Below are 12,148 nucleotides of genomic sequence, written 5' to 3'. Positions count from 1 at the left end.
CGGGGGACGGGAGGGGGTGCGCCGGGGGCGGGGCCGAGGGCCGATCCCGCCCGCCGCCCCGCCCAGACACGTGCTGCCTTTGTTCCCGCCGCGGCGCCCGCAGCAGCCGAGCGCGGGGGCGCTCTCCGCCGCGTCCCCGCCCTGGCGACGCGCGGCCCGCTCGGGCTGAGGCTGCCGCGGCAGAAGCCATCCACCGAGGCCGGCTGGGGCCCCGAGATCTCTTTTTCCATTAACATCCTCGTGCCCCGGGAAAGAAGCCTGGAAGCTCCAGGAGGAAGGCCCCGAACCGTGGGAGGCGAAGCCTTTGCGGAAGCCACTCACATCCTGATGGACTGCCCCATCGACTTTCATGTCTCCCCCTCCGGGTGCCTGTATTTCCGCACTTCAGGTAAAGGGCAGGAGCCCGAGTAAATAGAAATCCAGGCCAGAGAGGCGTAGGCAGTTCTGGGCTGGTCCAGGTAACAGCGACTGGCTTTCCCCCACCCACCTGGGACGGGGCTCTGAGGCCTCCGGGGTGGGCCACTGCCCCAGAGATGGGCCAATCCTTCACAAACGTGACCTCGACATTTCCAGTGACCCTCCTATCAGTTACAGTAAAACTGAAGCCACTGCTTTTCCAACCCTTTGATCCTCTGATTTCGATGGTTTTCATGCTAACCACGTTATCATTTGTAGACGTGGTGCCAGTCATTGTAAAATTCTTATTCCAGTAAGAACAGTTCCTCTCAAAGACAAGAATTCAGATCCTTCACAAGAGCCATTCTTCATTTGTTTATCTTTTAGTTGGATTCTGGAAACTGATTTAGAGTTATGCACAAACGGGAGACCCAGAAGAGTCAAACCTATCTTCATCCAGTTTATCGCCTCTAGATCAAAAGATAAGTAAGTTGTAATCCAGATTAACTACCAATTCCTGGACTCCAAGCCACTCCAGCCCATGAGGCTGTCAACCTGGGCCAGCTCTGCCAGTGCTGTCTCTGTACGGCCCTAGACAAAACAATGCTGCTATCGAGTCAAAGTGTTAGAATGTATATATGTACTACCCAGCAATTTCTTTGTCAACAGTGGCAATTGAAAGCTTTAAAGACTTTGGTGACCATATAATGGAAAATACATTATTGTGTACCCAGAGGGCTACTTCTGAAACATCCACGAATCTTAACTCAGACGCAAACTAACCCTTAGCTCAATGGTCTCCCCCCCCCCCCATGTTCCTCCGTGTGCAGCCTCTTCCTGCTCTTGAGATGCAGGGGTCCTCAACTTGTCTCCTTCCCTACAGGAAGGAGAGTAAGGAGTTTGAAGAAGTAATCTACTCCAGGTCCCCTGGCCCAATGACTCTGTCTCCAAGGCAAAGCCTTTTTCCCTCCAGCCCCTGGTGGAGAGGCCCAGCTCCCAAGTAGGCCTTTGTCCACACTGCCTCTCAGGTACCCTTCAAATTCTGGTGCTGAGCAGAGGTTAAATGCTTTCCACTTCACAAAATACGCCTAGATATCGAAGTCTGTAAGCCTCGCCTTAGATCCACCCTGTTACCTGTACCTACAAATTTCAGTTCTAGCTATTCCAATTCATGGCAGGCAGTACCAAGGTCCACTTTACCCTACTTCATTTCCCAAACCAAAGCAGCAGGCCCTCGCCTGGCCCTTTTCCAGTCTGGCCACACTGGTATCCTCTCTCGCTGTCATCCACCCAGCCTTCCCAAGCACCTTCAAGAAAAGCTCTTTGCATTACTACCTCAACCTTATCACACTTGTCAAAGGCAAAGCCATGTCTGCAGCACAGCACGAACAAAATGTGCACTGCCAGCCCACTTGCTATTTTGACTGAGGAAAGGGGTTGTCTGGAAGTCCTGTCCACCCCCCTGCTGTTTCAAGGCACTCACCATCACCACCACCCCCAAGCTCCCATCTCCGCTCCAATTGCAAGGCAAGGAAGATTCTGCCAGAAACGGCAGAATCTAGGCCCAGAATGCAGACCCAGCTGAATGAAGAGCTGTTTTCTTCCCAGTCCTCTTCAGAGAACTGTAGGTAAGAGCTCCAAACCTCACCATCAATCAGCCCTATTCATTCTATAGCCTATCTCTAGCTGCCAGAAGGGCCAGCCTGCTTGTTCATCCGCATTGTTGGGCTGGTATTCCAAGGTGTCACCAGAGAATCCGTCCTCTGCATGGCCTCATCCCCACGCCACCCTGAGAAAGAGAAGACAAGGCCTCAGCCGCTTACCTTCCAGAAGGGCTCCAAATAAAGCAGGGCTAAGCCCTGGCTTCTGAGGAAGCCATGCCTTGTTCCTTCAGGGATCAGAGCAGCATCTAGCGGCCCTTCTGGGCAGCACAGGTTATGTAATGAGCATGCAGCCGTGCTCCAACGCTGAGTGCCTCAGCAGCAGCGCCCGACACCAGCGTGGTCTCATTAGCACACAAGAAACCCTTGGCACCCTGAGGGCTGGTTCCAGGAAGGGTCCCTGGGTGGGGAAGCCAGGCCCAGACCAGCCTATGGGCCACCAGGCCCACTCAACTGTGCCCAGCCCCAGCTTACTTGAGGCCAGGGAGGGAAAGCAGCCCTGGAGGTCTAGAGCAGCACTGTCCAGAAAAATATAACGTGAGCCACAAATGCAAGCCACACAGGTATTTTGAGTATTTTCGAATAACCACATTTTTTTTAAAAAAGGAAGAAGCAGGTGGATTTTAATAATATATTTTATTTAACCCATTATGCTCAAAATATTTCAACATATATATAAAAAAGTTGAGCTATTTTACATTTTTTTCATACTGTCTTCGAAGTCTGGTTTGTTTACATTTGCAATGCATCACACTTGGAACTAGCCCCATGTCGAAGGCTCCACAGCCACGTGTGGCCAGTGGCTGCGCAGTGGACAGCGCAGGTCTAGAGATCGTCAGACCCACAAAGGGAGCAGAGGAAGGGCTGCTGCCAACTGAGCCTCGGGCCTGCCCTATGCTTGGGGAACCCTCCCCTCTTCTGCTGCAGGGTCAGCAAAAAGCAAAATTCTTCCTGCAAGTGAAACTATACATAGACTCCCCAGAACTGAAACAGAGTAACAAAGTGGTTGGGACTGGAATGGAGCTGGCAGTGATTGCTCCCTCTGCCCCCTTGGCCTCAGAGCCCCTCAAACCGCTGCCAGGGTCTGAGGGGCAGTATGAAAATCACTGCTTTTGAAGATTTCAACTAAAAACAAAACCACAACTAAAAGGACTCTCCAGGCACCTGCACTGGTATGACCTCACAGAACCTTCATAGCACACTGCCTTCCCAGGAAGCAGCAGAGGCTCTTCCAGCCCAAACCCCCTGTCCTCACTGGACTCTGTTGCCTTGGAAAACCAGAAGGATCCCTGCACACTGCTTCCCATTTCAGACCTCACTGACCACCTTTCTTACCCAAAGCCCTCCAGTTTACCCCAAATCTAAAGGTTTCCCACAAAGCAAATGAGGTACCAGAGCTTTGGTGGGTCTAGAAGGCTACAGAGCTGTGCAGACTTGATCAGAAGCCCTCCAGCACTCAAGAAAGGACACTTTTTGAAAAAAAAAAATTGTTTTTATTGGAACTCATCTGAACATCAGATATACCTGGTGTTGGTTAGCAAGAACCGTTTGTACATTTGATATTGATGGTGCCAAAACCAAAACAGTGACTGGACATGATGGGGAGAGATGCTGAGAACAAAAACCTGATTTTGGAGAGGAAAGTAAAAGCCAGTCAGATTCAGTGAGGATGCAAAACCTGGTACAACAAAATCCTTTTACAAAATATAAATTTATTACGAAAACCTGGAAGGATAATCTGAGAAAGGGAAAGAAAGAGAAAAGGAGGCCAGCAGGAGGAGGCATGAGGGGAAGAGTTGAAGAGAAGACGGATGAGAGGAGGAAGGAACATAGCTGGGCACGACAGAGGTGCAGAAGCTTACCGGCCCAAATGGCACGAAAGCCTCACTACGCGATCTTACCATAAAACAAAGCATGCTGAAATACAATGCTCTACCTCCCAGCCGGTCAGTTTCTAAGAGGTAAATAAAGCAGCTCCCTGGGAGGGGGACATGAGGTTGCTTGAAAACCCAACAACAAAGGTTTAAAAAAAAAAAAAGAAAGAAAGCAAGAAAGAAAAACCCACACCCCACAGTCTCATTTCCAACGTTCACTTGTTTAAAAAAAGACTAAATCCATCTGACAGCAGGAGGAGGAGTGGGACAGGGAGAGAAGCTGATGGATTTCAGACAGCCTGACTCCCCTGGAGGGGAAGGAGGGAGGAAGAGAGACACGGGATGGTCTCCTGGTCGAGAGGGGAAGGAGAAAGGACAGAGAGAAGAGCGGAGAAGGGCAATGAAAACACTGACGTCTAATCTAGTTTACTGGGTTAAAAAGAGCCACATGCACAGCAGGCCCCCTGAGGGCCCACACTGCTCCCGTGTGGCCCTGGTGGACACTAGCTCCTGGCCTCGTCCCCATTCCTCCACAGGTCGGCGCGGAGCCGTGCAGGTGCGGCGGCGGTGGCGGCAGCGGCGGGCCCTCTGGCCAGTCTACTGGAGCCGTTGTCGGGGGGAAGGGCGGGTGACAGGCCATGTGGCCGGGGAAAGAACACCGAAACGCCTCGTTTCAAATAAAAAAGAAAATAGCAGTCTATACACAGTTGTTTGTTTTGGTTCAGTACAAACAGAATAAAAAGTCGTTGCTTTGATGGTCAGGCAAACACCCAATTCTGAAGAGGAGGAGAGGTGGCGCCCAGCAGGTGGGTCGGAGCCCCAGTGGTTGGCGGGGCACCTGGCTTTGCGGCCCTCTCCCAGGAGGCAGAGAGCACAGCTTTAGGTAGTGTAAGCCTTTTTCCTTTTATTTAGAATAACCTTTTTTTTTTCTTTTTCTTTTTTTTTTAAGCAATTTCCCCACTCCCAAGTTGGGCCAGTAAAGATTACATGAAAACTGGCACATCTATTGGCTGGAATACAGATGCACCAAATGAGGATTTAAAAACTTTCCGAGCGAAAAGTAGAACAAAAAGAAAAAAGAATCTCCTAGCATTTTCCCCCAAAGGTTTCACTCTCCCGCCACACACACTCTCCAAAGGACCGCTACGGATCCAACTCTGCAAGAGAAGACAGAGCAGTGTCAATCGGGGAAGCTTCGAGGCCGCCGGGAGGCTTTCGGTCTCGACAGGCGAAGACGCGCTGCCCGGTCCCGGTCCGGAGCCAGCACTCACCTATGTCAGCTTCTTGGCTTTGTTGTAGAGGGAATCCACTACTTTACTCATGTTCTGAATTGTTTCCAGAGCAGCTTCGTAAGTTTTATCTACTGGGGGTTCATCGAAAATAATCAAGACACCCTCCCCCTGGTCCAAGATCCCTGCAGGAAACACAAGGGCAACCCAGGTAAAAGAGGGGATTAGACACAAAGGCATGTGAGCAGCCGCCCACTCACTCCCTAGCTACCTCCCTTTCTCCAGAAAGGAGAACCAGAAGTCATCTCCATGTGCCATCTGCGCATGTTTATTATGCAGTCTCCTCATCTCCTCACAGGGAGAGAGGAGGGCCCAGGGTCCCACCAGGTGAAACAAACGGAACATATCCTTTCGGGATGAATAAGAGCTTCGTGCGTCAACAGCTTCACCACTGTTACTCACCATGAAATTTCTTGTCAAGAATCATCTGTGACAATTTCCTTTCCACGTCGGCCTAAAATCAAAGCACATGATTAAAGGGACGGGTATCCACTAATCAAAGATCACACTGACAAGAAAGTTCTGTATAAAAGAGCAAATGGATTGTAAACAAAACAGCAACAATGTAACTTGAGCTCTGAGCTCACAGTCCCCATTCCACACTATGAAGTTGAGGACTTTCCAACAAGGCCCATCAAGAAGAAATGCCAACCGCCTCCATATGCTCCCTTCCATATCCCCACCCCCAAGACAACAAGCTCAGGACTCCTTACCTTGGAGAGTTTGATGAGGCTAGATATGTGTTCAATCTACAAGAAAAGGCAGAGACAGCGACACTGAGAGTCCTACTTCCTCCTCTAACCTGGGGGCTGGGTGGGGGTGTGACAGCTGTGTCTGCTGAGTGTGTCTCCCCAGGAGTAAACTCTCCTGGGTCTTGTTCAGGCCTCTCGTGCTCTGTCCCTCTGCCTGTCTCTCATCACAGACCATACACACTCCCGGCCCACACCCCCCCTACACAGCATCTACCACATGCACGGTGACCACAGAGGCAAGGAGGGGCCTGCATTCAGGACAAGCAGAAGCAATCTCACCAGCCTCCACCCCATGGCACTCTCACAACTCTTGTTCCTGTGTCAAAAAAAGCCCAAGCCTCTCACCCACCAGAGAGTGTCTTGGAAGCAAGTTCCTGTTCTGCATTGGTGGTGGCAAGCGAGGGGACTAGAGAGGACGCCTAGCCAGAGAACTAGAGTCCCCAGGCGGGTCCTTACCTGAACTCGGGAAAAAGGCTCAATGACTCGGATCAGATTCTGTTCCAGTAAGTTATCATACAACTTGGCCAAGTGTGTACTGATGATTGGGTCATCCCGGAGCTCTGCCCGATAATCTGTCAGGGCCTGCCAAGAAAGACGGTCACAGACATTGGCACAGAGAAGCCCCTGAAGCCACGCCACTCCTGGCTTCCTAAGTAGTCTGCTGGACCTCGGAAATACAGGAACGACTCAAGTTCTAGAGAATTTGAGATGAAAGAAAAGCTAAAACATAGCCTTACAGCTATGCTATAAGGGAGAAGAAAAGAACCATTAGGAACTAAAAGATGGAGCCCTCTCTAGGCACCACCTTTCTGAAGGAAAGCCTTGTGTTGACAGCTCAAACCGTGTAAGCCCCACGAACTGCTCAGCCTGAAAGCCAAATCCACTACAAAAGCAGTTCTCCACAGGTATCCCACAGAGCAAATAGGATCTCCAGGGGGAAAAAAAAAAAAAGAATTCTGAGGTTAAATAATGGGAAATACTTGGGGTGCCTGGGTGGCTCAGTCAGTTAAGTATCTGACCCCTGATTTCTGCTCAGGTCATGATCTCAGGGATGTGACAGCGAGCCCCATGTCGAGCTGGGCATGAAGTCTACTTAAGATTCTCTCTCCCTCTGCCCTTCCCCCTCTGTACATGCAAGCTTGCATACCGACTCTCTCGAAAAAAAAAAAAAAAAAAAAAGAAGTAAAAAAATAATGGGAAATACTGAATCTCACAAGTGGCTCGTGGAGTTTTACAAGCACATCAGCATACAGTTCTGCACGTAACAGAAAGCAAAACACCTAATTTTGTTTTGTCATCCTGTTTCCCAGACCCATACCCCAGGTAACCCCTAGTAACAGAAGTGTCCCATCAGATATCCCAAACTTTAGGATAGAATGATCTAGTCTATTTTGTTTATTCATGTATGTAATTTATTTACTTTGAGGAATGGTCTCAAGATCCAGCCCCATGTCAGCTGTGCTATAAGGGGTTAAGAGAAGCAAGCAAATCATGCCAAGTAAGGAAGTGAAATTGGCAAGAAAGCTCAACCAAGACAATGAATCTTGGAGAGAGCCAGAGTCAAATGGTCTAACCTCTGTCTGCACAAAGTTTTCTTCCTAGATCTAGGTTTGTTTTTAATTAAACTGGCCACTTTACTCAGATTAAGAGAAGGGAGACTCAGCAGAGAATATATAAGTCTCACTCTACTGCTTAGGTATGTTTTTCTCCCTTTTCAAACTTTTGCTAACAAGTGGCAGAGTAAAAGTCACAGGAGGCAAAGCAAGCCTGGAATGTCAACCTCACAGGAGGTGTCTTCTGGACCATTTGCACATACCAAGACTTCTCTTTTGCCCCCAGAGAAGGAGAGTTGGTATTTCTGGAGCTGAAGGAAACCCTACAATCATAACCCAAAGAACAAGTGCCAGGCCTGGCGTCGATCCCTGACATGTGAGCTGTGGGGGCTTCAGGCACCTTCACTGAACCCCAGCTCCCTCAACCATAAAATGCAGAGAAGTAGTATGTTGTGAAAAATCAAAGTGAAAAAGGATGAAAGAACATTTTTTTTCAAAGATTTATTTATTTGAGAGAGAAAGCTCACACATGAACAGGGGGAGGGGCAAAGGGAGAGGCAGAAAGTGAAACAGAATCCCCAACGTGGGGCTCGTTCCCAGGATCTCAAGATCCTGTCAGATGCTTACTGACTGAGCCACCCAGGCACCTCCGATGAAAGAGCTTTTTGAAACTGGAAGGTACAATATATAAATGAGGTATTACAACTCAACAAGCTTCACTGTACGAAAGTGCTTATTTCCAGGTTTTGATAATGTACTATAATTAAGATGTAACCATTGGAGAAAACTGGGTGAAGGGTACACAGAATCACTGTGTACTATCTTTGAAAATTCTTGTGAAACTATAATTATTTACAAATAAAAGGTTTTTTTAAGTATGTAAATGTCCCTCTCCTCCACCCATTCCCTACCAACCCAATACCATGCTTACCTTTTCAAAATCTGCCAGTGATCTGTTCTTGCTAGCCTGAGCCACACATTTTAATGCTTCTGTCTAAGAATAAAGAGAAAAACAGTGACAGCGATCTATTCTGCACACTCACATCCCATCCAATCAATGTCCTAAGCAGTATGCTATGTCCACACAACTTCTGGCTGCAAGAAGATCCTGCCTCACCACCGATCTTCTTCAGAGGCCGGGGAAGAGAAGCTAGACCACCACCCCTGTGTCCCAACCAGTCTCCATTTGAAATCTGAAATTACTTAAAAATACTAGGAAATAAAAAGTTAAAAAGGAAAAAAAGGCCCTTACATAGCATTCTCTAAAGACGACAAGCTATAAGAAACAATGACCAGAGACCTGTGATGTCTTTCCCCCTCCTCCAAGGCTGCTTACCCCCAAAGCCCACAGATTCTTTCCTGCCCTTAGCCTCAGGTCGTACCTCTGCTTCATTAAGTCTTATTCTGCTATGTGTAGTACAGAGCCTGAGCCAGGGTCTACTTTCATTAAGGTTGAGCCAGCAAAATTCCACATACTGCACTCAATGTTAAAATGCCACAGAGAGAAGAAGGTACAATCAGTGGTTGAGGTCACCTTCTAACTTGATTATAAAAGGCACGTCACCAACCTATCAAGTCTCTACTCAGCAAGAAATCTACAATCTTTCTGGGAGTCTGTGCTGACTTCTGCTTAAAAGCTGTCATCAAGGCACAAAGGACCAGAAGGAGCTCCTCTGGTACCAGCCTATGCACTTACATAAGGATGGCGTGTGTTTTATGACAGACTTTGACATGGTGCAAAACTAATCATTAGTGTATTGTGTGTCAGCATTTGTCCCACAGACAGAACAAATATCAAATGAGTTAAGCCTGAAACTAAGAGCCAGATAACCCAAGTTTAAAGTCTGGCTCCCCCATTTAATAGTTACCTGACCCTGTCCTGGACACTTGACCTCTCTTAGCCCGTTTTCCTCAACTCTAATTCTAAATAGGGCAGGGAGTCCTTCACTGTAGTAGTAACAACTATTCCTGTAGTAATAACAACTAGGATCCCAAAACTAGGGCCACTCATAGAAAAGGAGGAAACCATCTGTTGTGGCCATTCCTACAAAGATATGAGATTGCTAATGTGTCCGTTGTTTAGAGACAACTGCACTTGAAATCTAGAAAGATAACTGTTACTTGACTACTGATAATCAGACAAAGGACAAAGAAGAGATGGTCCAGGAGCCTGAGACCATCTTTACACATCATACTCATACCTACTCAGGCACAAAAGGGACTAATGACTATAAAAGGTCTTTTGAACCACGCTCAAAACTCAGGACCTGAGTGAAAACGTACTTAGAAACACTTGGGTGAGCTTTCAAAACCCAGTTTCTGGGGTGCCTGGGTAGCTCAGTTGTTAAGTGCCTGCCTTCAGCTCAGGACATGATCTCAGGGTCCTGGGATGGAGTCCCATGTTGGGCTCCCTGCTCAGCAGGGAGTCTGCATCTTCTACCCCTCCCTGGTCCACTCTTTCTCTCTCTCAGATAAACAAATAAAATCTTAAAAAAACAAAAACAAAAACCAGTTTCTGCACCAAGCACTTCGACCTCCCTATAAAGCACATGTGCACCAAACCTTAACAGCCTCCAAACTCCTGGAGAACCCAACACTTCATATTCTGCACATGTTAAGCTTTTAAGTCAGGCTCATGATAGATAAATATTTTTGGTCAAAGCTAAATGCAGCCTAACTCATACAAATGCTACCGTTCAGTTCTAGAACTCCCTTAAACCATCTGACATCTGTAAGAGCACCGCAAACGGACTCTCCAGGCCAAAGATTTAATATAGAAAATACACAGAATAGGCTTACAGGAAAAGGGGTGGCAGAGGGAACTGGGTGGGGGGACACTCAGAGAATATGGAATAGAGACTTGAAGAGCACTGGTCCCACCAGGCATCATGACAGATGACGTACTGGTTTCAAATAAGTAGTGATGAGAACTGCAGTCAAGGCATTCCCTACCTGCCTCCCCGCATACCGAAGTGCAAGCTTCCCGCTCACCAAAGCCTGGACATCTTCTGGGCTAGAAAAAAAAGACAAACTTGGTCACTGCTCCAGGATGTTATGCTTCTAAGTATAGGTTCAGGCAAATGTCTTTATCTCAAAATTCCACTGAGAAGACTGCCCACGGAGATGAGACGCCTCACCCCAAAACCCATTATGTCCCTCACCTCACAGAAGCCAGGCTTTCGCTACTCTAGGCCCAGGCTCAGCACTGAAGAGTAGAAAAACTCCAGCATTAAAAAGAAAGTCACACTGAACAAACCAAAAGTAATAAATTCAAAAGGCAGGATGATAAATTTAAGTCAAATCCCCGGACAACAGGTCTTGTTAAAACACAATCCCTGTGTAATGCAAAGATCCAAAAAGTACTAGTCAAGATCACATTTATTCCTAAACGAATGTGGATAAATTCTCCAGAATTCCTTATAAAAAGATCTGTCCTACTTGCTGTTGTTCCCCTTCTCAAACCTCTCAACTTCTTCCTTAATGCACCCCCATTCTGGGTGGCCCAGGGGGCCAGTGCTAGACTGTAAGCTATTTCCAGGCCCTCTGTCTGATGCTCAGCAACTCCCTGGTCAGAATAACTGCAGAGTGACGAGAACAGTCCATGAGTCTGGAAAAGAGATTTCTCTCATCTGTCTTCCCAGTTCTCAAAAACTAGCAAGCAAAAGTGCTCTGGGGAACACCTTCAATCCTCCCACTCTTATGTCAACCAGTCCCACAGGCGGCAGCTGCTGCTTCTAACCAGCTAAACTCCCTGTGCAAGCTATGTCTGCATGGCAGAAAACCAAGGTGAAGAACCTGAGTTCTCATAACCCCAAGTTAACAGGCACATACGTGTTGAGCATGATTTTGCACAGCAACATGTACTTCAGAGATGTGATGGCCTTTGGGCTATCGATGGAATCATAACCCTCAAATGCCTCATAGAAATAGGAGTATGCAGTTTTCCAATCCTTCTCTTCTGCTGCATGGATAATACCTGGACATTGAAAAGATAGGAGTAAAAACGATATAAAATAACAGAACCATCGAAGATCAGAGCTGGGGAAAGCCTCCAAAATCTATCCCAACGCCACCTATATAGTGATGAGGTCAGGAAAGGTTAAAGGACCTGCCTAAAGTCACTGCCAGCTAGTGGTAAAGATAGAATGAGATCTTTAATCTCCCAGTTTCAATGTCATCTTAACAATATAAATCCCAAAAAAGTTAGAAACCCTACTTAAAAGGGATCCTAAAAACTATGCACTAACATCTTTCCCCATACTTCTCATTACTATTATGGTTCTGCTATCTTTTGAAGCCACTAGAAAAGGCCACAGTTACCCTTCAGGACATCACCCTCATATGTCAGGAAGTTGAACCAAACATCCTTGGACTGCCTGCCTAAATAACCTGTTTTAGTAACATTTAAGATAGCTTTTCTAAGCTTGACATTTTTGTATGTGAGCTCTCAAAAGAGAAAAAATAAATCCAATTTCTTATACTCCTGCTTCAGATAGTTGTCATTTATAGATGTGCTCTTGCCTAGAAGAATCAATATATAGATTTCATATAATACCAGATCCATGAAATTAATTTAACTGGACATGGTTAAGCAGTATTTCCTCAGACTGAGATAGAACAGTT

At 47.2% G+C, this 12,148-nt stretch overlaps 1 protein-coding gene and 2 long non-coding RNA genes across 3 annotated transcripts in view; 2 read left to right on the top strand and 1 right to left on the bottom strand.

Annotated features, from left to right (window-relative positions):
* Positions 1 to 94: 94 nt before the first annotated feature.
* On the top strand, positions 95 to 2,978 carry LOC309851746. The gene is made up of 2 exons (XR_014304901.1): positions 95 to 388; positions 784 to 2,978. It is a non-coding gene; the product is annotated as an uncharacterized lncRNA (long non-coding RNA).
* Positions 2,979 to 3,527: 549 nt separating this feature from the next.
* PSMD11 (proteasome 26S subunit, non-ATPase 11) overlaps positions 3,528 to 12,148 on the bottom strand; it is a 28,502-nt gene continuing 19,881 nt past the window's right edge. The window contains exons 7-14 of the mRNA XM_082707354.1: positions 11,357 to 11,501; positions 10,478 to 10,538; positions 8,457 to 8,519; positions 6,429 to 6,554; positions 5,934 to 5,969; positions 5,623 to 5,674; positions 5,203 to 5,345; positions 3,528 to 5,088 (exon numbers count right to left, since the gene is read on the bottom strand). Coding sequence (XP_082563480.1) covers positions 5,203 to 5,345; positions 5,623 to 5,674; positions 5,934 to 5,969; positions 6,429 to 6,554; positions 8,457 to 8,519; positions 10,478 to 10,538; positions 11,357 to 11,501 — 626 coding nt within the window. The 3' untranslated portion in view covers positions 3,528 to 5,088. The remainder of the gene's footprint in view (positions 5,089 to 5,202; positions 5,346 to 5,622; positions 5,675 to 5,933; positions 5,970 to 6,428; positions 6,555 to 8,456; positions 8,520 to 10,477; positions 10,539 to 11,356; positions 11,502 to 12,148) is intronic.
* LOC309851750 lies at positions 6,675 to 8,541 on the top strand. The gene is made up of 2 exons (XR_014304907.1): positions 6,675 to 6,877; positions 7,009 to 8,541. It is a non-coding gene; the product is annotated as an uncharacterized lncRNA (long non-coding RNA).

The sequence above is a fragment of the Mustela nivalis genome, assembly GCF_964662115.1.
Source record: "Mustela nivalis genome assembly, chromosome: 17".
NCBI classification, from domain to species: Eukaryota; Metazoa; Chordata; class Mammalia; order Carnivora; family Mustelidae; genus Mustela; species Mustela nivalis.
This window is presented reverse-complemented; position numbering and strand designations above follow the sequence as displayed.